This window comes from Ahaetulla prasina, chromosome 1 (genome assembly GCF_028640845.1).
Source record: "Ahaetulla prasina isolate Xishuangbanna chromosome 1, ASM2864084v1, whole genome shotgun sequence".
NCBI lineage: Eukaryota > Metazoa > Chordata > Lepidosauria > Squamata > Colubridae > Ahaetulla > Ahaetulla prasina.
This window is the reverse complement of record NC_080539.1, coordinates 185,755,222-185,782,086: the sequence shown is the minus strand read 5'-3', so window position 1 is coordinate 185,782,086 and position 26,865 is coordinate 185,755,222. Positions and strand designations below refer to the sequence as shown.

Here is a 26,865-nt window from a genome sequence, read left to right as displayed (position 1 = left end):
GGCTCAACTTGACCATCTGGCACTTGAAGGGAAACTCCTGAGGAAGCATGGGTTCTCCTCCAGGGTCATTAGAACTGTCCAGACTTCCCTCAGGTCATCTACGAATCGTATTTACAATTCAACATGGACAGCATTTGCCAACTGGTGTGGGGTTCGGAACCTTGACCCCATCTCAACTGCAGTACCACATGTTCTAGATTTTTTGCAGGACGGCCTGGACAAAGGTCTGTCCCACAACACCCTTTGTCGACAGGTTGCAGCACTGTCCACAGTCTTGCGGTATGGGAAGAGGACATCATTGACTCATGAACCAGTTCTTAGATGGTTTATCAAGGGAGCGGTTAATCACCAGTAGTCCATAGATACCCCACATGGGATTTATCTAAAGTACTCCAGGCCCTGACATCAGCACCTTTCAAACCCTTACGGACACTGTGTTTACAGTTCCTAACATTTAAGGTTGCGTTTTTGGTGACTCTCACCCCCGCCAGACGCATTTCCGAACTGACTGCTCTTTCAGTCTGACAGGATTTGTGCATTTTCCATCCTAATAGGGTAGTCTTCTGGATATATCCCTCCTTCATCCCTAAGGTGAACTCCAGTTCCATAGGACCCAGGAGGTTATCTTGCCTGATTTCTGCCCAGGACCTTCCCATGCCCTGGAGCGAAGATAGCACACTTTGGATGTTAGGAGGGTTCTCAAGATTTATATCAAGAGGACATACCATTCTCGTTGGACGGAGGCACTTTTTGTGTTTTTCCATCCCTCATCTACAGGTGCCAAGGTGACCCCATCTACCATAGGCCATTGGCTGTGGGATTGCATTGCGATGGCCCATCAGGTTCAGGCCTTACCAACTCCTAGGGGGGTAACGGCCCATTCCACCTGCAGTGCTGCCATCTCTGCAGCATGAGCAACACAGGCCTCTATTGACATCTGCAGAGCCGCCACTTGGACTTCCCCTTCACCCTTTATCCGTCATTACAAGATTGATGTCTGCTGAGGCATCATTTGGGTGAAGGATGTTACAGTGTGTACATGGGGAGGCTACAAGTTCTGGCCAAGCAGCTTCACACCTGTGACTTGGGTAAGTCTTATCTTTGGTAAGTCCCATCCTTGGCCACTCCTGGGAGCTTGCAGGAGAATGGGCGTTGGTCCTATTGTTGTTGTGACCTAGGGCCCAGTAGGTAGGAAACAGTCAGTGTAAAAACAAATTTAATCGAACAGCTGAGAATTACTTCATTCTCAGCGTAGTTCAACTAAATTAAAGCAAATTCCTCCCAACACAAATTCCTCAGTCCTATCACCAACCTTGGTCCAATTAGGCAAACTGCCAAAGGCCTTTCTTGGCAAAAGTTCAGAAGACACCGATACAAAATAAATGCAAGACGACGAAGCTATCAATGTTGTTTTCCGGCAAAGCCCAAATGCCGTTGCTGGTCTTTTAAGTCTTATGGGAGGGTCCAATCATCTCTTGGCCGTACTCCCAAGTCGTCCTCTTTGCTTGAGATGCTCTTGCTTTCTGGCAGCTCTTCTCACGCGTGCATTAGGAACAGGCTTCTCCTGTTCCTCTGCCTCACTGTTGTCAGTCTCTGGAGGCTCTGGAGTCCGCACCTCACTCCCTGATGGCCCTGGTCCTACCTCAGCCTCCAACGCAGAGCCCTCATCTGGGCCTTCCCCAGCTTCCAGGACTGGCCCATGCTCTTCCTCAGCCTCATCGCTGTCCAACTCCATTGCCAGCTCCGCAGGCTGCTGGCAAACCACAACAGTTGTGACACGCCCCTTCTCTGCAACGTCCCAGGAGTGGCCAAGCCCCACCCTGCTTTTCGCTTGGCCTGTGGCCTGGGAATTAATGCTTGTCTTGTTTGAGTTGTCTTTACAGCTACGTCCTCACCGAAACTGGGGCAGGAAGGAGGAGGACGGGGGCATAGCTCAAAGAAACAGACAGCTCATTCTCAACAGGAAACAGATGATTCAACCCATCCTTGGCCACTCCTGGGACATCGTAGAGAAGGGGCGTATCATGGTAGGACCAACACCCATTCTGTATATATACCATGTAGTTCCTGGTCTTTTTTGTATTTTGTTCTAATTTGCAGATATGGCCATCAATCAATTTTTATCCCTTGATTTCTTAAATCCTGCTCTGATTTTAAATTTCCAAATTCATCTAAGAGTTCAAAGAATCTTACTACCTTATGTCAATACGTTGGGATAGATTATGGCTTCCATTGTTGAAATCCAAACTGGAACCTTCATTTAGTGATTTTTCCTTATACTCTCCCAAATATTTAACAAAGCATTTCGCACTAGATGTCTCTGGAAGTATGTGTGGGTCTCGTTTTTTCCTTCCCATAAAAATGCGTGCCATCCCAATTGAAGATCGTGGCCTTTCAATGTTAATACTCATATTTCTTAATTAAACCCAATCCTTTAGCCACGTTATTGCTGCTGCTTGATAATATAACTCCCAATTGGGTAGGCCAAAGCCTCCTTTGGTTCTGGAGTTCTGAAGAATTTTGTTTGCGTTTTATTCGGGCTTTCTTTGCCAACCAAATAAATTTACCTATTCTATTCAATTGATCAAAAATGTTTTCCCTAATCTTATTGGGATCATTTGAAATAAATATAACAATTTTGGTAGTATATTCATTTTTATTATGGCAATTCTACCAACTAAAGGTACTTGTAATTTTGCCCAAATCTTTTTGAATTTGTTGTACCAATTTGTCATAATTATCCTTTTTTAATGTAGAACATTTTGCCATTAACCAAATTCCCAGATATTTTACCTTTTTGACAATTTGGATTCCCAATTTCTCTTCCAATTTTTCATCTTGCCTTTTGGTACAATTCTTGGTTAATATCTTAGTTTTTTCCTTGTTTATTTTAAATCCAGCCACTTTACCAAATTTTTCCACTTCATGAATCAAGCTGGTTCCCGCCTCCAAAGGATCTTCTATGATAAAGACCAGATCATCTGCGAAAGCTTGAACTTTATATTCCTCCTGTTTAATTTTCAACCCTTTTATCATTTGATTTTGTCTAATTTGTATTAATAATATTTCCAATGATAGTATAAATAAGAGGGGTGACGGGACATCCCTGTTATACTAATCCTCTCCATTGTTTCCCCATTTATTATTATTTTAACCAATTGCTTCGAATAAATTACTCTGATCATGTCTGTAAATTTCTCCCCAAAATTCATAATTTCCAATTGGTTAATAAGTTTAGATAGTCAAATGCTTTTTGAGCATCTACAAACATTAATATCAGCTGCTTATCCGGGTGAGCCTCATAGTATTCTAATGAATTTATAATCATTCATGTATTGTTTCTTACATGTCTATTTGGCAAAAATCCATTTTGGTCCGAATCAATAATTTCATTTAATATTTTTTTGGTTCTTTCAGCGATTATCGTTGCGAATATTTGTAGTCCATATTAAGTAGCGAGATTGGCCTATAGTTCTTAATTTGCTATGTATTTGTGGGATCTTTTGGGATAAGTAATCCATGTCTTTGGTAATTTGGATTGCCCTAAAGTTTCATTGTATATGTTCAACAGTAACATTTCTACAGGTCCCTGTATCTCTTTATAGAACTCAGAGGGGATACCATCAGGTCCTGGAGGTTTGTTATTTTTTTGTTTTTGAATAGCTGCTTTCATCTCCATCATCGTAATTTTGCTATTTAACATCTCATTCATTTCATCTGTTATTATAGGGAGATTTCTATCCTTTAGGTATGTCTTTATTTCTTCCTCTTCTATTTTTTCCTGACAATAAAGTTTTGGGCTATTCTCTTTTTTTCATCCATTCGATGATGGATATTCCCCTCTTTCTCCTGCAGTTGTGTTATTAATCTTTTTTCTTTGTCCTTTTTCTGCTTATATGCCAACCATCTCTTATTGGCGTGTTCAAAATGTACCTGTTTCGTTACTCTAAACTTTGGAGCCATTTCCTCCAAAGATAACCGTTAAACTCCTCAGCACGTCCCTGCAACGGGTCATCCCGCTCCCCCTGGAGAAGGAGGGAACGGGTCACCCGAAACAGGGCGGCTGGGCGGTTATCTGCCGACGCAATGAGGGAGGAGGCGTAGCAACGCCTCGCTTCCCTCAGTGCCACTAGGTAGGTCCTAGTATAGGACCTAACTAGTGTCCGATCAGCCTCTAAACGGCTAGACCTCCAGGAGCTCTCTAGGCGTCTTCTCCGGCGTTTCATCCCCCTCAGCTCCTCGGAGAACCAAGGAGCCGGTTGGGATCTGCGCCGGGTCAGAGGCCGCAGAGGCACGACACGGTCTAAAGCCCCAGCCGCAGCCCGTTGCCAGGTTGCGGCTAGTTCCTCTGCCGTGCCGTGAGCCAGACCCTCAGGAAGTGGCCCAAGCTCCGTCCGGAACCTCTCCGGGTCCATCAGGCGCCTGGGACGGAACCAACGTTGTGGTTCCGTCTCCCTGCGGTGTTGAGTGGCGGTCAGAAAGTCCAGGCGAAGGAGAGAGTGATCTGACCATGACAAAGGTTCTATGACTACATCTCTCAAATCCAGATCCTTCAACCACTGACCAGAGATAAAAATAAGGTCCAGTGTGCCACCCCCGATGTGAGTGGGGCCATCCACTACTTGAGTCAGGTCCAAGGCCGTCATGGAAGCCATGAACTCCCGAGCCACTGTCGATGACGAGCCGGCAGATGGCAAGTTAAAGTCCCCCATGACTAAAAGTCTGGGGGTCTCCACTGCCACCCCGGCAAGCACCTCCAGGAGCTCGGGCAGGGCAGCTGTCACGCAGCAAGGAGCCAGGTACGTGACCAGCAAGCCCATCTGACACCTATGACCCCATCTCACAATGAGGATTCACACCGCAATCTGAGGTACAGTGGTCTCCTCGGCTCTAGACTCTCTTTAATAGCAACCGCCACCCCCACCCCTACCCTGGGCCCTCGGCTGATGGAATGCACGGAAACCCGTGGGCACATTTCGACCAGGGCACGCCTTCAGTGCCCAACCAGGTCTCCGTAACGCCTATAAGATCCGCGGCGCCCCCCTGAATAAGATCGTATATTAGGGGGGCCTTATTGGCCACGGACCGTGCGTTGCATAACATAAGACGAAGGCCCAGGCTCTGAGGGTCTTGACCATCCGGGGAACGGGAAAAGTCAGAGGGATCGGGGCACGCGATTGCTTGCAGACATCGAACGCGTGACCCCCTAGACCGATACGATCCCCCCCTTCCGCCATATCTGCTCCTCCCACTTACCGTGCAAATGGAACCACCCTCGCAAAAAGGAGCACATTCCCCCCCCATAACCTCCGAACCCACTAAATAATCGCCACGAGCACGCGCAGGGACTGGTTTCCCTCCCGACGGGCTACCCCCAACACCCGCCCTAACCCTCCCACCCCTTAAAAATGCCCTATCTAAAAAACCCCAAAGGCTCTTTCTCTTCGCATGCCACCTCTGTGGGTCCCAAGACCCGTCATTGAGGCCGGCCTTAGGTAAGGTAACAGGCCATTCCCACGAGGCGGGGGCACCTCGCAGGCGCAAGAGTTCGGATCTAGAATAGCACATGCAATAAACAATAAAAGTCAGCAGAAAATAGATTGTCCCAGACTAACAGAGATGTTAACAGAGATGTTCTCCTGAGGTAGCTCTCTAATTTAACAATATCTAGAGTTAGCACTTTGATATGGCCATGGGCTAATCAATAAAGTAAAGTAAAGTTTATACATTGTTATTGAAATAGAATTTGGAGAATGAATATGTAAAGAATTCTATGATTCAGTGGGCAAAGAACTTTGGATATAATATGATGCTTGAATAATAGAAAAAAATATGTGGATGAAAGGTCTAAAATTCACATTAAATTATAATTTAAAAGAACTTTTATAAGATGCTGTACCATTGGTATATCACACCAGACAAATTATCAATAATGTATAAAGGCACCTCAAATGAATGTTGGAAATGTAAATGTAAAGAAGAAACTTTTTATCATTTATGGTGGCCATGTGAGAAAGCAAAGGAGTATTGGAGTAGGATTCACATCTTAATAAAGAAGATTCTTAAAGTGAACATAAAGATAAAACCAGAGACTTTTCTTTTGGACGTTGATTCCCACAATGGATGAATGGCTGCAAAAGTTGATGGAGTTAGCAAAAATGCTAAATTGACAGCTTTGATTAGAAAACAACAGAAAGTGGTATCTACTTGGAAACCACTGTTGGACTTCGTGCTTGAAGTGGAAAAAAATGAAACTTTGATTTTGGCTTTTGCTGATGAGATAGGTTTGTTGTTATAGAAATGGCTAGTATATATTGCCATATAAAACTAAATAGGTGAGGTTTTATGTTACTACTTTAGTCTACTGTACCAAAAGGAGTCGGAAGCCAATGCTTTTCTTTTTCTCTTCCCCTTTTTCTCCTTATTTTCCCATTATTTTCATTTTTTTGTACTTCTTTGTTTTATAATTCAATAAACTAATAAAAATATTAAGAGGAAAAAAATTCTCCTTCATTTTAGGTTGGATCTCTCTGATGATCTTCCACCTGTTACTTCTTGTCCTGCCCTTGGGTGCTTTGGAAAATAAGTCGACCACATTCTTTGTGATAACCCTTCAAGTACTAGAAGGCAGCTATCATGTGACCCCAATCCTTCTCTTTATTAGGCTAGACATACCTACTTGCCTTAACCATTCATCATATGGTTTACCCTCCAAACCCTTTATCATCTTTATTGCTCTTTTCTGCACTCTTTTGAGGACCTCAACATTTTTTGTATTGTGGTGACCATAATTTGGAGGCAGTATTCCGTGTTTGGTCTCCCTAGCGCAGTATAAATAGTGCAATATTAATTACTTCTTGTGATCTTGGTGCTATTCCCCTGTTGATGCAGTCTAGAACTGCATTGGCCTTTTTGGCAGCTGCAGCACACCACTGGCTCATACTTAAGTGGTCATCCACTAGGTTACCTAGATCCCTGTCACAGTTAGGTCAATCTACATAGATGATTATGTTCAAAGTTACTTTGAACTTAAACTAATCCTGGCTATTTCAAAAATCTAAGTACCGTATATACTCGAGTATAAGCCGAGTTTTTCAGCACGTTTTTTGTGCTGAAAAGCGCCCCCTCGGCTTATACTCGAGTCTACGTCTCGATGTACTTCGGGAACCCCGCACAGGAGACGCCAAAGAGGCGGCGAGATCGTCCGGCGGGATTTGCCCAAGGCTGAGCAGTTCGCCGCGCGGACCTGAGCCAAGCCGGTCCCAGTCCAGCCGAACGGTGAAAGCGACATGCCGAGCGCCGCTCCGCTTTCACCGCTCGCTGGACTGGGACCGCTTGGCTGGGTCCGCAGTAACTCCCGCCAGGCTGTGCCGAAGAAACCATTTAAAAGCCCCGCCAGGGCTTTCTTCTCCTCCGTGCTTCAGAAGTTGGGCTTTTAAATGGTTTCTTCGCGGCACAGCCTGGCGGAGTTACTGCGGACCCGAGCCAAGCCGGTCGCAGTCCAGCCGAACGGTGAAAGCGACATGCGGCGCCGCTCCGCTTTCACCGCTCGGCTGGACTGGGACCGCTTGCTCGGGTCCGCAGTAACCCCGCCAGGCTGTGCCGCGAAGAAACCATTTAAAAGCCCCGCCAGGGCTTTCTTTCTTCTCCCTCCGTGCTTCAGAAGTTGGGCTTTTAAATGGTTTCTTCACGGCACAGCCTGGCGGAGTTACTGCGGACCCGAGCCAAGCGGTCCCAGTCCAGCCGAACGGTGAAAGCGACATGCCGGCGCCGCCCGCCACCGCTCGCTGACTGGGACCGCTTGGCTGGTCCGCAGTAACTCCGCCAGGCTGTGCCGAAGAAACCATTTAAAAGCCCCGCCAGGGCTTTCTTTCTTCCTCCGTGCTTCAGAAGTTGGGCTTTTAAATGGTTTCTTCGCGGCACAGCCTGGCGGGAGTTACTGCGACCCGAGCCAAGCCGGTCCCAGTCCAGCGAACGGTGAAAGCGACATGCGGCGCCGCTCCGCTTTCACCGCTCGGCTGGACTGGGACCGCTTGGCTGGGTCCGCAGTAACTCCGCCAGGCTGTGCCAAGAAACCATTTAAAAGCCCCGCCAGGCTTTCTTCTTCTCCTCCGTGCTTCAGAAGTTGGGCTTTTAAATGGTTTCTTCGTGGCACAGCCTGGCGGGAGTTACTGCGACCCGAGCCAAGCGGTCCCAGTCCAGCCGAACGGTGAAAGCGGAGCGGCGCCGGCATGTCGCCACCGCTCGCTGACTGGGACCGCTTGGCTCGGGTCCCAGCGGGCGGGCGGGGAGCCGACTTTGGCCCTTTAGCAAGGAGGAAGGTGGGAGGAAGCGGAGCTGCCGGCTGTGGCGCCCGCTGAGCCGCCGCCGCCGCCTGGAAGAGGAGGAGGTGACCTTCACGCTGGAGAGGGTGGGGATGGGGGTTGAGGCGTGCAAGAGGAGCGAGCGTGGAGGAAGAGGAGGAGGCGACGGCCCCGCCGACAGCGCTTTAAGATCAGCCCACGCTCCGAAGAGGGAAAGGGAGCGAGGGTGGGTGGCTGGGACGAGACCCCACCACAAACACACACACAGCCGGTCGGACGGCGCGGTTCCTTTCTCTCTCTCTCGCTCTGCGTCAAGGCGCTGGAAGGGGCGGAGAGCGAACAGCAGCAGGAGCAGCCGCGCCGCCGCTTCCTCCTCCTCCTCCTTTCGTGGCGGGCTGCTTCCAAGTCTGGAAATCTGTTTTGGGAAGTGGTGGTGCAGCGCGGCAGTTCAGCCCTGTCGGCCGGGGGAAGGAGGCGGTGGATCGGATTCTCGCGCCACACCGAAGTCGGCTGGAAAGCTTGCTGCTTCTTCTTCTTTTTTGCTTCTCTCCCCCCACCCACTCTTTTCTGCTCTCTTGCAACGTTGCTGCAGCTCCTCGGCTCCTTTTCCCGGCGCCCAGAAGGCTCGAGCCTCTGCTGCCGATTGAATACTAAAATAAAATAAAAGAGCGGAGAAGAACGGGGCGCCGCTTTTGGTGTCCGCGTCCCTGTCGCCGCCCGGCAGGACGCGTTTAAAAAAAAGGGGCGGGGGAGTTGAAAAGAGGCTGCCTCTTCGGGTTACCTCAACATCCATTCCAGAGCCGCTAAAAGAGCGGCTGCTTGGCCCGCCCTGGTTGGGGAACGGGCACAAAAAAAGGGTCCCTGGTGACCCAGAATTCATCCTAGCCCCATTGACTGGCCCCTTTGACTCGATAGGATTTAGCTGACGGGATTGTTAAACAGCCAGACCTTTCTTCTGGGGAGAGAAGTCACTCTAATAAATATTGGGAGGTGTTTTCAAGGAAACATAGGGGTCCACCTTCTGCCCACAAGAAATGTAGGGAAATGCCACCATTCCCAGCCTTCTGAGCACATCAGCTTATCCTGGCAGAGGATGAGGAAAGTCGATTTCAAAGCCTTTGGAAATCACCAGCTTGGAAAAAGCTAAATTATGTAGGGCTATTCAGCTACAACTTCGTGTTTAAGTTTTGTCTTTGAAGCGAGATAATGATAGCTAGCTAGCTAGCTAATTAGATAGATAGATAGATAGATAGATAGATAGATAGATAGATAGATAGATAGATAGATAGATAGATAGATTAGAAAGAAAACAGAACAAAAAATCAGAATAATAGAGTTGGAAGGACCTTGGAGGTCTTCTAGTCTAACCTGCTTACGCAGGAAACCTTATACCACTTCAAATGCTTATCCAATATCTTCTTAAAACTTCCAGTGTTAGAGCATTCACAACTTCTGGAGGCAAGTTGTTCCACTGGTTAATTGTTCTAACTGTCAGGAAATTTCTCCTTAGTTCTAGGTTGCTTCTCTCCTTGATTAGTTTCCACCCATGCTTCTTGTCCTGCCCTCAGGTGCTTTGGAGAATAGTTTGATTCCCCTTCTTTGTGGCAGCCCTGAGATATTGGAATGTTCCTATCATGTCACCCCTAAACTAGACATACCCAGTTCACATGCCCGTGAGACGCCTTGCTTGCATGTCACACACACGCACCGCTGGGAAAAAAAAAGGATGGATGGATGGATGGAAGGAAGGAAGGAAGGATGGATTGATGGATGGAGGCGACCGCTTTGAAGCGCAACCCTTCTCCCGCAACTAAGGGGGTCAATGTTTTCCCAATCCTAGGGTGTGGGAAACAGTCATTCTTTCTTCCCCTAGTCTCTCCCGAGATCGCACTGCAGCGCCCATCATCCCCAGCCGGCAATCTGAGCTCGTGCCATCGATGTGGTCCTTGAACTTCCCCCTCCTTGTTTCTAACCCAGCCTAGGATGGCCGGCGTGAGGGTATGGTGGTGGTAAAACGGCCAGGAGAAAGCTTTCGCTCTTTTCGAGAGGTCCTCTTGGAAGGCTGCCTTGGAAAGGGAAAGTGGGGAGGGGGCAGAGATTTCTCCCTCAAAGGTCCCCTTGGAAGGCTGGGTTGGAAAGGGAAAGTGGGGAGGGGGCAGAGATTTCTTCCTCGGGTCCTTCTAGAGTCCTTGAGAAACTGATATCATACAAGGTTAATAAATTATACTCCTCCTCCTCATTGATGAGTTTTTCATCCTGAAATTGATTGAAACATTGTACCATCATATGCTGCCATAGTATAGTGTTAACAACATCTGTAAAGATGATATATGAGCATGACACTAAGTTTTTTCTATATTTCCCCCTTTATTGAAAAACTTCCATCATGCTTCTTTCTGAAAACAAAGGTCATTATAATATACCTCATTATATATTTGATTTGATGATATTTCAGTTAATAAATACCATTTAAGGTGTTAAGCTTCCTTTCTTTTTCAGCAGCAAAGTGAATTACAACTTTAAAGAACTTTATTACTTTATATTCATTTATTTTAAGTATAGATTTTAGATTTTTAAACAAATATGTTTAGAGCTTTTATATCTTTCAAGTTATTCAAATTATCCCCTCAGCAGGTATATAATGGCATCCAATTCCAATATCATGTTGGGGCTTTTGAGCAAGGGAGGAGGAACGCGAGCACCGTCTTTCGCGCTGGCATTCCGGGATTTCCCTTTGTTTAGAGCTGGGAATCCTCCTTCCCCCTTTTGCACTTTTATTGTTTTTCGTTCAAATAAATATTCATGTTATTTTACTTGGCTCTATCTTTATTTTTTACATTGACCAGTAGCTGCCTCATTTCCCACCCTCGGCTTATACTCGAGTCAATAGTTTTTCCCAGTTTTTTGTGGTAAAATTAGGTGCCTCGGCTTATATTCGGGTCGGCTTATACTCGAGTATATACGGTACTTGGATGGGAGAATCCAGGAATTGAATCAGAATATAGCTGGAAGAGACCTTGGAGGTCTTCTAGTTCAATCCCCTGCTGAAGCAGGAGCCTATACTATTTCAGATAGGTGTCTGTCCAGTCATTTCTTAAACGCATCCAGTATAAGGAACTCACAACTTCAGAAGGGAAGCTGTTCCACTGGTTAATTGTACTGTTAGGAAGTTTCTCCTTAATTCTTGGTTGGTTCGCTCCTTGATTAGTTTCCATCCATTGTTTTTTGTCTTGCCTTCTGTTGCTTCGGAAGATAAGTTGACATATCTTCTTTGTGGCAGCTCTTTCAAATACTAGAACATTGCTATAATGTCACCCCCAGTCCTTCTATTCCTGCTACCGTTCTTCATATGTTTTTGTCTTCAGGCCCTTAATCATCTTAGTTTCTGTACTTTGCACTTTTTCCAAAGTCCCAACATCTTTTTTTTGTGATGTGACAAAAACTGGATATAGTATTCCAAGTGTGGTCTTACTAAGCTTTTATAAAGCAATACTAATACTTCACATGCTTTTGATTCTATGCCTCTGTTTATACAACCAAGGATTGCATTAGCTTTTTTGGCTGCTGACTCACATTGCTACCTCATCTATGTAATCATCCACTAGGACTCCAAGGTCCCTCTGACAGTTACTGTTTTTGAGCCAGGTTTTGTCTAATCTCTATTTGTACCTTTGGTTTTTCCTGCCTAGGTGTAAAACATTGATTTTCTCCACATTAAGTTTCCTGTTGCTGGATACGGCCCAGTATTCAAGTCTGTCAAGATATTTTTGGAACCTGAGCTTGTCTTCTGGGGTGTTGGCTATTCCTGCCAGCTTAGTGTCAACTGCAGATTTGATGAGCTCCTTCTATTCCCTAACCTATGAGACATAAAGAACTGGGACTAGTGTACTCCTTGAAGGGTAATTCAAAGATCAAATAAATAGTTCTTGGACTGTTGGATAAAAATCAACTTTAAAAAAAATAAGATACTTAAGAAGGAGAAATGAGTGGAATTGTACAGGAGATGGATTTACTCTTTCAAAATACAAAAGACATTATGGATAAAGAATTTAAGGAGATTATTTAAAAAATGGAAAATCCTATACAAGGGATGAGTACAGACCAAGATGCCCAGGAAAGGGAGGAGCCACAGGAAGAAAGGAAGAAGACAGAAGAGATAACAATGAAAACAATAGTGATTGATGAATTAAACTGGGGGAAAACATATTAAAAGAGTTGGAAGATATGTTTGAAATGGAGGTTGGAGTCTGGGTAGAAATTTTAGAAACTAGGCAGTGGAAGAGGGTGGGGGAACACCTAGATTGGACATCCAAGAAATAGATATAAATGGAGACTTAAGAGAGGAATGTGGAGCAATCCAGGAGTGGGTCTTCCTGTGTCAAGGTCAGAAAGGAAGCTCTACAATGTTGCTGCAGACCTCTCTGAAGCTTTGCATATTCCTACAGTGGATAAACGGGTGGCTGCCTTGACATCTGTTGCACTCCTATTAGCGGATGTAATTGATTGTTTAAAGGCAGATGATAAGAAAACAGAATTGACCTTGTGCAAGGCCCACCAGGTGGCTGCCTGGGCAATTAAGGCCAGCTTCATTTTTTAACAGGGCTTCCTTGCTCTGGCTTCGCCAGATGCAGGAAAGGATTCCCCCAGAAGATGTTAGGATACATCAAGATATCAAGAAGTTGGTAACTGCAGCTGAGTTTTCAGCTGATGCTACCCTGAATGCAGCAAAGTTTGCATCTAGGTCTATAACCTCCTCAGTCACAGCCTGGCACTTGCTATGGCTTAGGCATTGGCGAGCTGACAATAAGAATAAATGGAAGTTGGCTTCAGCCCCTTTCACAGGCAACAAATTGTTTGGGGATGCCCTGGAACCCATCCTTGTGGAGGGCAAGGGCAAGGGCAAGACCATGCCTTACGTTTACAGCGCCCCTCACCATATTTTAGGAGGCTATTCTGTTTCCCTCCCCCAATACTCCCAACAAAGAGTCAGTCAAAGGCCTTCTTTTCTAGTTTATTTACATAGATAAATGTTCTGGCCACGTCTACCCACGCGCCTGCCAAGTCTCTGGAGATAACTAGTAAATTATAGATAAGGCCAGAGTTACTTACTAAGATATTCTTCCCTCCATTGAAACAGTTTGCCCGCGCAAATTCACTGCTTTGTCCAAGACAAAAAGCCAGGAAGTTCTGCCTCCTGCTTTTATAGCCCTTGTGGGTGTCACTCCGTGACACATCATTCTTTGACTTTGTCCTAACGCCTCCTCTGCTGCACGCGCCAGTCACGTCTGCACAGTCTTGCATTGAGCCAAGATTGTTCTTGGGGCGTTGCCAAATCAGAAGAAGGCCCGGGGGACTCAGGCTTTGCTGGCCCCTCTACCTCCTCTGGGGTGATTCCAGGGAGGGAGAGGGCCCAGGAGAAGCAGTTGCCAGTTCCTCTTCCTCACTTTCTGAATCATCTGAGTCCAGGAGTCCGAGTCCAGGAACCTGGGTCACAACAGAGGCAGACCTTTCGAGCCCCAGACACGGGACTCGAGTACCACCAGTTCCAGAGACCATACTCTGACAGGCAGGACAGACAACCCAGATAGGTCAGAGTTTCGGAGTCGCCAACCATTTCAGGGCAAGTGACCCTTTTGTGGAGCAGGAAGTTGCCCCTATCGTTGCTCTAAAAGACTGCAGGACCATCCCGCCAATCAGTGGCCGGCTTAGCCTCCATGTCCATCAATGGGAGGCTACAACATCAGACAAGTGGGTCCTCAGCATGGTGAGTTCAGGTTTGGCTCTGGAATTTCTCGCCACCACCACCATCCCAATTTTTTTTATCATATGTCCCATCTCCAGGGATGCATCCAAAAGAGGCCTGATGGAATCAGCAATTCAGCATGTTTAGGACATCCAGGCGATTCAGCCTGTCCCTCAGGAACAGCAGGGACATGCATTTTATTCAATATTATTCATAATCCAGAAGAGCTCCGGGCCTGGAGAGCAATTTTAGATCTGAAGTGTCTGAACAAGTGTTTGGAATACGAGCGCTTCAAGATGCAGTCACTCCAGTCGATACTGGGGAGTATATAAGAGGGTGACTTCCTCCCCTCCATAGACTTGACAGAGGCATATCTCCATATACCGATCAGGGATGCCCACAGGCAGTTCCTTTGTTTTTCTTACGGAGACAGGCACTACCAGTACAAGGCCATACCATTCGGCCTGTTGTCAGCACCGAGGGCCTTCACAAAGCTACTACCAGCTTTGATCAATACCAATCAGAGTCCACTGTTATCTGGACGACATTCTGATCCAGTCCTCATCTGGAGCTCAAGGAGAGGCGGACCTACAGACCACAATACAGGTACTACAGGATCATGGCTTTTCAATCAACACCAAGAAAAGTCATTTTTCTCCGACCACCAGATTGCTCCATTTGGGAGCCATAATATACATATCAGTATGCATGGTCTCTCTCTCACCAGAGAGGCAAGACACCTTGCAACAATTGGCAAGGCATATCAGGTCCAAGGGCACAGTACTTCTGACTCTCCTGTCTCAGCTCCTAGGCAAAATAATGTTGTGCATTTCCATTGTTCCGTGGGCACGACTGCACACAAGGGCGCTCCAATGGTTCCTCCTGCCCTACCAAGATCCAGCAGCAGCAACTCACAGGTCAGGCTCAAAGGGTGCTGCAGTCTTTTTGGTGGTGGATGTCCCAGGTTATCACCAAGGGATGCCTGTTCAAGGAGCCCCACCATCTGACCATCACAACGGACGCCAGCCTCTACTGCTGGGGGGTCCACTGCCTGTCACTGATAACCCAGGGCCAGTGGAACCAGGTGGACCTGACCCAATTTGCTGGAGCTCAGGGCAATTTATCTGGCCCTCAGAAGCTTCAAGGATACCATAGTTGGGGGACACGTTCTGGTCTTAATAGACAACATGACAGCCAAAGCCCACATTAATCAACAAGGGGGGACTCATTTCAGGTCCTTTGTGACAGAGGCAGAACATCTGGGCCTCTGGGCAGAGAGGCACCTTCAGTCTTTGAGGGCACAGCACATTTCTGGGACACAGAATGTGCAGGCAGATTGCCTCAGCAGGGTGACATTGGACCACTCAGAATGGCACCTGCACCCCTCACTGTTTCAGGAACTGTCAGATCACCACAGTGTCCCAGTCCTGGATCTGTTTGCCTCCTCAGACAACACCCACCTGCCGAGGTTCTTCAGCAGATTCGAGTGAAGGGGGGTGATGCCCTCCGCAGTCTGTGGCCTTGGGGACTCCTGTACGCCTTCCTTCCCCTTCCTCTGCTGCCTGCAGTCATCAGGAAGGTTTTAATGGAAAAGGCGGAGGTAGTGCCACTAGCTCCCCATTGGCCCAGGAGACCATGGTTTGCCAACCTGGTCCACCTGTCTGTGTCACGACCCTGAGGTATCCTCCAGCCATGGACCTTGGTCCTTCTTGAGCCTCAGTGGCTCCAATTGATCACCTGGCACTTGAGTTTTTGGATGACAAAGTTGTCAGCTAAATTGGTTAGGAATCTGTTCAATTGCCCACTCGCTGTAGAGTTTGTCTCCCAGTTGGTATTAGGCAGTTAAAACTTCCCATTACTATTGTGGTATGTTTCTTACATGCATTTGTTAATTGATTAGCAAAAAGTTCATCTATTTCTTCTGCTTGGTTTGGTGGCCTGTAGTATATGCCTATAGCAATGTCATTCTTCCGTTTTATATTGACCCATATGGATTCTAGGAAATCTTCATCCTTGGTTTTGTGTATTCTGTAGAAATGTAGTGATCTTTTATATATTTATTTATTTATTTATTTATTTATTTATTTATTTATTTATTTATTTATTATATTTGTATACCGCCCATCTCCCGAAGGACTCAGGGCGGTTCACAGACAAAAAACAACAGAAAACATATAATAGATAAAAAACAGCTAAAGAATAGATAGTTAAATTCAATTGATGCTCTAACTTTTAAATACAAATTTAAAACCTCATTTAAACCCCCTTTTTTTAAAAATCCAATTTAAAACTACATTCAGGCTAGTCCTGCTCTTCGAAACAGCAACGTCTTCAGCTCGCGGCGGAAGGACTTGAGATCGGGGAGTTGACGAAGCCCCAGAGGGAGCTCGTTCCAGAGAGTAGGGCCCCCCACAGAGAAGGCCCTCCCCCTAGAGGTCGCCAGCCGACATTGTTTAGCTGACGGTATCCGGAGGAGGCCCTCTCTGTGAGAGCGCACTGGTCGGTGAGAGGATAATGGTGGCAGTAGGCGGTCCCGTAAATATCCCGGCCCTAGGCCATGGAGCGTTTTAAAGGTGATGACAAGTACCTTAAAGCGAACCCGGAAGACCACTGGGAGCCAGTGCAGATTACGCAGGAGGGGTGTTACATGGGAGTCAAAAGGTGCTCCTTCTATCACCCGCGCAGCCGCATTCTGGACCAGTTGGAGTCTCCGGGCACACTTCAAGGGGAGCCCCATGTAGAGAGCATTACAGTAGTCCAGGCGGGATGTAACAAGGGCATGTCCTCCTGGATGGCCGGCTGTCCTTTGAGGAACATCTGGCGGCCGTCACCAGGAGGGCTTTTTACCAAGTTCGCTTGGTTCGCCAGTTGCGTCCCTTCCTTGACCGGGATGCCTTATGCACAGTCACTCACGCTCTGGTTACGTCTCGGCTGGATTATTGCAATGCTCTCTACATGGGGCTGCCCTTGAGGTGCACCCGGAGGCTGCAGTTAGTCCAGAATGCAGCTGCGCGAGTGGTAATGGGAGCCGCTTGAGGCTCCCACGTAACACCACTGCTCCGTAGTTTGCACTGGCTTCCTGTGGTCTTTCGGGTGCGCTTCAAGATCCTGGTTATCACCTTTAAAGCGCTCCATGGCTTAGGACCCGGGTACTTACGAGACCGCCTGCTGTTACCGTATGCCTCCCATCGACCCGTACGCTCTCACAGAGAGGGCCTTCTCAGGGTGCCGTCCGCCAAACAATGTCGCCTGGCGGCTCCCAGGGGTAGAACCTTCTCTGTGGGATCACCGACGCTCTGGAACGAACTCCCCCCAGGCTTACGTCAAGTTCCTGATCTTCGGACCTTCCGTCGTGAGCTAAAAACATACTTATTTACTCAAGCAGGACTGGCATAAATAGTTGATTTTAATTTGGGGTTTTAGAGATTTTAAATATTTGTAAATTTTTAAATTTTCTAATTATCGGCCATTTATTAATAGCTTCTTTTAATTTCTTTTAATTGTATATACTCTGTGTTTTATTTCGGCTGTACACCGCCCTGAGTCCTTCGGGAGAAGGGCGGTATAAAAATCTAATAAAATAAATAAAATAAATAAATGAGCGACTGTGCATAAGGAAGCCCGATCCAGAAAGGGGCGTAACTGGCGTATCAGGCGAACCTGATGAAAGGCTCCCCTGGTGACGGCTATCATATGATCTTCTAAAGACAGCCGTGCATCCAGGAGGACGCCCAGATTACGAGCCCTTTCCTTGGGGGCCAATAGTTCGCCCCCAATGGTCAGTGATGGAATTAGCTGACTGTACCGGGCCGCCGGCATCCACAGCCACTCGGTCTTGGTGGGATTGAGTCTGAGTCTGTTCCTCCCCATCCAGACCCGTACGGCCTCCAGGCACTGGGACATCACTTCAGCAGCCTCGTTGGGGTGGTTAGGGGTGGAAATATAGAGCTGAGTATCATCAGCGTATAGATGACAACTCACCCCAAGACCACAGATGATCTCACCCAGCGGCTTCATATAGATGTTGAACAGAAGAGGCGAGAGAACCGACCCTTGCGGCACCCCACATAAGAGGCGCCTTGGGGTCGATCTCTGTCCCCCTGTCAACACCGTCTGCGACCGGTCGGAGAGGTAGGAGGAGAACCACCGATGAACAGTGCCCCTCACTCCAAGTCCCTCGAGTCGGCGCAGCAGGATACCATGATCGATGGTATCAAAAGCCGCTGAGAGATCTATTAGGACCAAGACAGAGGAACAACCTCTGTCCCGAGCCCTCAAGAGATCATCAACCAGCGCGACCAAGGCTGTTTCCATGCTGTGACCAGGCCGGAAACCGGACTGGAATGGATCAAGATAGACAGTTTCATCCAGGTACTGGGGCAACTGTCGTGCAACCACACTCTCGACAACCTTTGCCAAAAAGCGAAGGTTGGAGACCGAACGATAATTTGCTAAACTAGCTGGGTCAAGGAAGGCTTCTTGAGGAGGGCCTCACCACCGCCTCTTTCAAGGCGGCAGGAAAACACCCTCCATCAAAGAAGCGTTCACGATTTTCTGAGCCAGCCTCGTGTCACCTCGGGTGGCCAATACCAACCAGGAGGGACACGGGTCCAATAAACATGTGGTCGCATTCAATCTCCCCATTAACCTGTCCATGTCCTCAGGGATCACAGGATCAAACTCATCCCAGATAATAACATCAAGACCTGCCTCCCCCACCCCGTCCGGATCCACCCAGTCTGTGTCCAACCCTTCCCGAATCTGAGCGATTTTATCAAACAGATATTGTCCAAATTCCTCAGCTCGACCCTTTAAGGGATCCTCTACCGCTCCCTGATGGAGGAGCGAGCGGGTCACCCTAAACAGGGCGGCTGGGCGGTTATCTGCTGATGCAATGAGGTTGGAAAAATACTCCCGTTTTGCCAGCCTCATCGCCACTAGATAGGTCTGAATTTGAGACCTAACTAGTGTCCGGTCAGATTCGGATCGGCTGGCCCTCCAGATACTCTCTAGGCGTCTTTTCCGGCGCTTCATCTCCCTCAGCCCCTCGGAGTACCAAGGGGCTAAACGAGATCGGCACCGGGTCAGAGGCCGCAAAGGCACAACCCGATCTAGAGCGCCAGCCGCTGCCCGATCCCAGGCGGCAACCAGAGCTCCAGCCGAGTCGTGGGCTAAATCCTCAGGGAATAGCCCAAGCTCCGTCTGGAACCTTTCAGGGTCCATCAGGCGCCTGGGACGGAACCAGCGAGTCGGTTCCGTCTCTCTGCGGCGGGGATCGGCGGTTCGAAAGTCTAGCTGAAGGAGCGAATGATCTGACATGACAAGGGTCTAATAACTAACTCCCCTAATTTCAGATCATTCAACCACTGTCCAGAGACAAAAATCAAATCCAGAGTGTTTCCCCCGATGTGAGTGGGGTCGTTCACTAATTGGGTCAGGTTCAAGGCCGTCATGGAAGCCATGAACTCCCGAGCTGATGTGGATGCTATCCCCACCGACGGCAAATTGAAATCCCCCATGACCATAAGCCTGGGGATCTCCATTGCCGTCCCAGCGACCACATCCAACAACTCAGGCAGGGATTCTGTCACGTAGCAAGGAGCTAGGTACGTGATCAGTACACCCACCTGCACCCCACGGCCCCACTTAACAAGGAGGGACTCACATCCGGTTATCTGTGGTACAGTGATCTCCCTCGGCTCAAGACTCCCGTTGATAATAATCGCCACTCCCCCACCCCTACCTTGGGCCCTGGCCTGATGAAACGCACGGAAACCCGGTGGGCACATCTCTATCAGGGGAAGCCCCCCTTCCGTGCCCAACCAGGTCTCCGAAATGCCAATCAGGTCCGCACCCCCCTCCTGTATAAGATCGGAGATGAGGGGGGCTTTATTTATAACGGACCTGGCATTGCATAACATCAGGCGAAGGTCCAGCTTCTGAGGATTTAAGCCACTCGGGGAACGGGAAACTATCGGGGGACCGGAGTGCGCGATCGTCAGAATAGCGAGGGCGCACTCCCCGAACCCGATATGGGCCCCCGCGTCCGCCATACCTGCCCCTCCCACCTACCGTGCAGATAGAGTTATCCCCAAGACCATGAGCTCCACCCTCCTCTTCCACCTCAGAATCAATGATATTTATGCTGCGAGCCGGCACAGGATCTAGCAAAGGCTCAGATAGGTATCCCCCTGAACCTAACTTCGCCGTCCCACCCTTCCCCTATATAATGCAACTCCACCTCCTCTTTTGTTAGGTCTCTTTCTTTTGAATACTGTGTTTCCCTGAAAATAAGCCCTATCCCAAAAATAAGCCCCAGCTTGATTTTTACATGTGTACCCAATATAAGCCCTACCCCCCCAAAATAATCCCTAATTATGACCCTGCCCAATCAATTGCACCTGGTTGCAAAGGGTGGGGCGAGGCGCACAGGTAAAAATCAAGAGAGGGTGGGGATTGAGGGGTTGAGCTGCTTATTTTCAGACAGTTGCTGCCAGGCCTCGCACACCCCTACACCTTCCTTGCCTTGCCAGCCCTCTTCTGTGGCTGCTTGCTGCCATACGCGCACAGTGCCCCCAGCCTCTGCTTTGCCATCAGAGGCCTTCAGGAAAGGCCTCTGCAACCAAGAAATGGACTCCGGATTGACATGTGCCATGCCCCCCGGCCTCGTTTCTTCTTCAGAGGCATTAAGGAAAGGCCTCTGCAGCTGAGAAATGTGCTCTGGATTGATGCATGTGGTACCCCCTGGCCTCATTTAGCCATCAGAGGCCTTCAGGAAAGGCCTCTGCAGCCAATAAAAAAGCTCCGGACCAATGATACAACAATGAATCTGAAAAGAATAACAAGAGATTATGAACAGCTAGGAAATAAAGTTAAAGAATTAGGAACACAAATAGTGTTCCCATCTATACAGTACTTCCAACAAAAGGCCAACTTCCAATGAGGGAGCAAAAGTTTTTAGAAACGAACCACTGGCTTAAAAACTGTTGTCAACAGAATTTGGCTTCCTAGACCATGATCTGAATTACCTACATGAAAGGCTACTGGCAAAGAATGGACTGCACCTTACAAGAACTGGAAAGAATATAGGGTTTTAGACTAAAATTGAGGGGGGCAACTTTCACGATCTTTAAAACCTATTTCCAAGCAAAAAACACTAGATAACCAATCATATAAGGAGGTAGGGGAATAAAGAGAAAGAATTTTAAAAAACGAAGTAGAGAGGAAAGGACAGAAAGACTGGTAAAGGACTCAAATGCCTATATATTAAGGCTCAAAGCTTAGGGGAAAAAACAGAGTGAACTTGAAGCATTGGTACATGAAGGAACTATTATATAGTTCCCATTACTAAAATTTGGTTGGATGAAACTCATGCCTGGAATGTAATGATTGAAGGATACAAACTACAGTGTTTCAATCGGATTGATCCGGAGCAGGCTGTAATCAGTAGCTGAAGTAAGCATTGCGTTGCCAGCCCAAAAGGAGCAGTAATTATAGGTAAGTGAGGAGGGGGCATTGGCTGGGCATGGGTGGGGGCTCTTGTAAGTGGGGGCTGTTAAAAAGTGATTTTAAAAGCCTGCTAGGATCAGGAAACTCCTCTGGGATAGCCAGAAGAAAAAAAGTTTTAAAGTCAGCTCCTCTGATGATCTCAGCTGAAGCTCCCTCATAGCAGCCCAGAACCTCTTAAAATAATTGTTTTAACATGTAGAAAACATGTTTTTTAAGGTTCTGGTGATGAGGAACTCAGCTGGGATGGCCAGAGGAGCCTTTTAAAGCCCCCCCCTTTCCTTTTTTTCCCCTTCAGCTGAAGAGGTTTTTTTAAAAAAAAACTTTTAAAGTGTTCTTATGATCTCTGCTCAGCCCCGCGATCATCAGAGTTTTTTTTTTACTTTTCAAGGCATATTTCAGCTGAAGAAAAACTTTAAAAAAAAAACAAAACCTCTGCTGATGGTGCGGCTCAGCAGAGGCAGGGGGGCGGAGCCAGGGATTTTTGCTACCGGTCCTCCAAACCAGCAGCTGCCATCGCTACCTAATCGGGAGAGCCGGTGCGAGCCGGGAGCATTTCACCCCTGGTTTGCTCCCTATTGTGTTTTATTTTGATGTGGTCTACTTGTTTAGTTTGGGTTTACAATAATTCCTTGTCAAGAATTCCTTCAAGTCAAAAGACTTGAAGTGTTTGTTTCTTTTTCTGTAGTTTATTATTTTTTTCTCTTAGATTGTTAAAAATTAAAAAATTTCTAAAGAATTAAAATGTAAACTTTTTTCAATTTTTATTTGAAAAAAAAATAAATTAAAAAAATATTTTTTAAAATTAAAAAAAATTGAAAATTAAAAAAATTAAAATTAAAAACGATATTTAAGAGTTGAAAAAGATTAAAATTTGAAAAAATGAATTGAACAGTTGAAAAAAGAATTTGAAAAAAAATGAATTCAGATATTTTTTAAAAATTAAGAATTTACAAGAGTTCTTGGCCTTTTATGAAGTAATATGCACTTCTTTTTTGTTGGAAATCTCAGGCTGTTTTCTAGATGCCTTGCTCTTAACCCTATCAAGCTTCCAAATAACATGTCCCGTGAAATAAAGTCCAAGGCATCCACTTTCCATCAAAATCTGTTTATTAAGAACTTATCAAATTGGCAAGGACTTAGTGTAATTCCGACTCTAGCCAGGATCCGGAATTACACCCAATAAAAAACAAAAGTTTGAAACTTCCCTCCGAGTCACAATCTCCAAATTCTCATTCCATCAGTCTGGTGACTCCAAACTCCACCTTCCTCCAGCTGCAGGCATTTTCTCTGTTCCCACAGGAAGGAATGCCACCTAGACATAACATTCCCCCTTTATCTAAGTAACCCCCCTTTCAACAGTTAGAGAGTGGCAAGCTTGAAATACCATTAAGTTCCTTTACTTGCAAACCTAAAAAACTAAGAAGAAATAGAGAAAGGCTACAATAAAATATGGCTACACATATGTAAACTTCAGGGTCAACAAACCCTCTACTTCCTGCCTTGAAAGTTTATCCCTTTTCTCCCTATCCACAAATATTTTGTGCTTATCCTTTTCCTCCCTGCTTTCTTGCCCTTTTGGTTGCCTGGCCACTGCTGGAGTTTTCAGGTACGATGTGCTGATGTGGGCTCCATTTGCTGGTCTAGCAAATATGCTGCTCCATTTAGCTGGTCTGTCATGCTACTCTCAGCTGCTGCTGTGAGTACCGGTGCTCAGGCGGTCATCTGCGCTCTTCTCCAAATAAATGTTTGATTTCCAAGATTTCTCTTCTCTCCAAGTCCAGTCTTTCCTCCATTCACTTTTTTTCCTGTGGTTGCTATTCTCTGCAGGTTTAGGGTTTTTTTTAAGGCTTTTAATTAGATTATTCAGGAGACCCCCGCTTCTGCATGTCTGCTGTCTCTGCTCTGCCCCCACTAATTCAAAACAAAACAAAAAAGAAGACTCATATATTTCTTTTTAAAAAAAATAATTTTTATTAAACAGATTTTAAAAAAAGAAAGAAATATTAACACTTTCTTCTTTTCAACAGTTTCACATTGGTGATCAATACTTATACATTTTCTTTCTCTTATCCTAATGTATCTTTTATACGTATATTTTTAATATATCATATATATATATATATATTACTATAATATATTATATTATTCTAATTATTTTATTTACATATATACTTAGATATACACGTGTACCCAATTTCCTTTCCACAATTTTTGTTTCTTCCTATTTGTTTTTCTATTTCTACTCCTCATTTAGCCGTTGTTTAATCTTTCCTTGTCCTTTTATTTTTTCCCATTTTTTCCTCCAATCATTTATACAATCTCTCCCAGAATAGATGATATTCTGTTTCCTCTTTTTCTTGTATCTCCTTCGTAAGCTTATCCATTTCCTCACATTCCATGATTTTCCTAATTACATTGTCTTCAGATGGTATGTCGTTATTTTTCCAGTTCTGTGCATAGACTATTTGTGCTGCTGTAACTACGTGGGTAATTAAGTACCGTATTTCTTTTTCATATGACCCTGGAATTATTCCCAGTAAAAATGTTTCTGGCCTCATTTCTATATGGTGCTTTATAATTTCTTCTATTTGTAATTTAATTTTTTGCCAATATTGTTTCGCTTTATAACAGGACCACCACATATGATAATACATTCCCTTTTATTGTTTACATTTCCAACATAGTGGTGAAGTATTGGGGAACATCTTTGCCAATCTAGCTGGTGGCAGGTGCCACCTATAAAAATTTTTATACATGTTTTCTTTATAGGGTACTGACATTGTTAGTTTATAATTTCTATTCCCTAATTTCTCCCACTTATCTAATTCAATATTATAACCGATTTTTTTTGCCCAAATTATCATGTTTTCTTTGACTATTTCTTCTTCCAATTTGTATCTTAATAAATAATTGTAGATTTTTTTTATCAATTTGTCTTCTGTACCTTGAAGAATTTTGTCTAATTTATATGCTTTCTTTTGGAATCCAAATTGTATCAAATCTGTCTTGTATCTGGATTTTATTTGCATATAAGGCCACCAATCAATGTCTGTATCCTGTTCTTTTAATTCCTATCTTGTTTTTAGTTCCCCTTGATTATTTAACAAATTTTTGTATCTTTTCATTTTATCAGTGTCTAATGCGTTTGGGTAAATTTGTGCCTCCATTGTGGATAACCATTCTGGAATTTTATCATAGTGATTCTTTTTTATCCCTTGCCATGTCTGTAGCAGTGCTTCTCTAATTAAATGCCTTTGAAAATATCCATGCTGTCTACTTTTTCCCTCCCACAGAAGTGCATGCCACATTCTTTGTAGATCATACCCCTCTAATGCTAGAATTCCTTTATTTTTTAATTCTGTTCAATCCTTGATCCATCTCAATGATGTTGCTGTCAGCTTTGGAAGCCATACTAGGCCGAAGGCTTCCATGTGCTGCCACAATTCTCCTCTGTGGGAAAGGAGGGGAGGAGGGTGGTAGTGCAAGGGATGATTAGACATAATAACATTTTCTGCCGGTCAAGGTCAGGCTGGGTTCACATCTGGAAAAGGAGGGGCTGGAGTGATGTTTTGACATGGGACAGTCGAGGATTGGAGCATGTGACCAGCAGAGGGGTCATGAGGGTGGAGATTTTGGGGTTTGTATTACTGAGGGAAGAACCAGAATCCCCAGTTTCGGTTTTCCTCCAACTGTGCCAGTTTACCTATGCTAGTAAAAGAACTTTGAAAGATGTTGGTTTTGGAGTCTTTTCTGCAGGAGGGGTTTTTTGGAACCCTGACAGTTGCTTTATAATAGGTTTCGCAATCTGGGAGTCCAAATCTTTCTCTTTCCCTGCTATCTTGTAAAGATTTTATTTTAATCCTTGGTTTCTTCCCCTGCCAAATATAATTTGCTATAAGTTTATTGAAGTCTTTAAAAAAAATCCCTAATTTTATGGGTATTACTTGGAATAAAAATAATATTCTTGTTAACACATTCATTTTGATTGATGCTATTTTCCCTAGCAAAGATAGCCGTAATTTGCTCCAAATTTCTAAGTCTTTATCTGTTGTGTTAATTTATTATAATTGGCTTCTCTGATCGAGGAACCTTTATTTGTTAGCCAAAATCATATATATGTGTGTGTGTGTGTGTGTGTGTGTGTGTGTGTGTAGGTCTTTGGTTATTCGGGTTTTTTCCCCGCGTAAAATTGGAAGTGTCTTGGCGATGTTTTGACGAAATCTCATTCGTCATCTTCAGGCTTCAGCTTCGTGCTTCTGGGAGCAATGTGTGATTGCAGCTGTTTCTTCCTTTTTAACTGCTACTGGGGGTTTGAACTGATTGGGTGGGAGCTTGGCTGTGCTCTGATTGGATGGGGGGTTTTTTTGTGCTCTGATTGGCTGGGGGTGTGTCCTGTTTGGGTGGAGGCTCAGATTAGTCTGAGTTGCAGGGGGATTTGAGCTGGTGAGCTGCATTGCTGTTGTTTGGCTTCGTGTTCGTGGTCGTGCTATATCTTCATAGTGGGTGTCAGTCTGCTGCATGTATGGATTGGAGGGGTTTGAAATGGCTAATGTTGCAGCTGCGGTCTGGCTTCTGGTCCTTGGTCGTGCTTCATGATCAGTGTGGGTTTGGGTCTGCTTTCTGGGTGGATTCCAGATGTAGCCAAGACACTTCCAATTTTACGCGGGAGAAAACCTGAATAACCAAAGACCTACATACAAACACCCGCGAAAACCTCAGAATATATATATATATAGTCATTTGTATACCCATTTTGTCTTCTAATTCCTTCTCCTGTTGTTTTGTAAGATTTTTCGTTAGTACCTTTGTTTTAAGCCTTTTGAGTCTTGCTACCTTCCCATATTCTTCTATTTGTGATAGTAGTTTGTGTCTTGTTGATATTGGTTGCTCCAGGATGAAGACAAGATCATCAGCAAAGGCTTGAAGTTTGTATTCTTTTTTTTTAATTTTCAGTCCTTTTATTTCATTATTGCTTCTAATTTTATTTAACAGTATCTCTAATGTTAGAATGAATAATAAAGGAGATAAGGGGCATCCCTGCCTCAATCCTTTTGTTATTGTACATTGTTCAGTCATATCTCCATTTATTGCTACCTTTGCTGTTTGGGTTGAGTATATTTTCTTTATCATATTTACAAATTTATTGCCAAATTTCATATTTTCTAATTGTAGAATAAGGAATCTCCAATTTAAATTATCGAAGGCCTTTTGTGCGTCTAAGAATATTAATGCCATTTGTTTGTCTGTGTTTGCTTCGTAATATTCCAATACATCTATTGTTATTCTCATGTTGTTTTTTATTTGCCTTTT

General features: G+C 45.5%; 1 protein-coding gene across 5 annotated transcripts in view; it reads left to right on the top strand.

Moving 5' to 3' along the window:
• ACKR3 (atypical chemokine receptor 3) overlaps positions 1-26,865 on the top strand; it is a 76,551-nt gene that overhangs the window by 42,287 nt on the left and 7,399 nt on the right. Inside the window, exon 3 of one of the 5 annotated variants that reach the window (XM_058185098.1) lies at positions 1,872-2,027. The exons of the other annotated variants lie outside the window; for them this stretch is intronic. Coding sequence (XP_058041081.1) covers positions 1,872-2,027 — 156 coding nt within the window. The remainder of the gene's footprint in view (positions 1-1,871; positions 2,028-26,865) is intronic. 5 annotated transcript variants of the gene reach the window in all.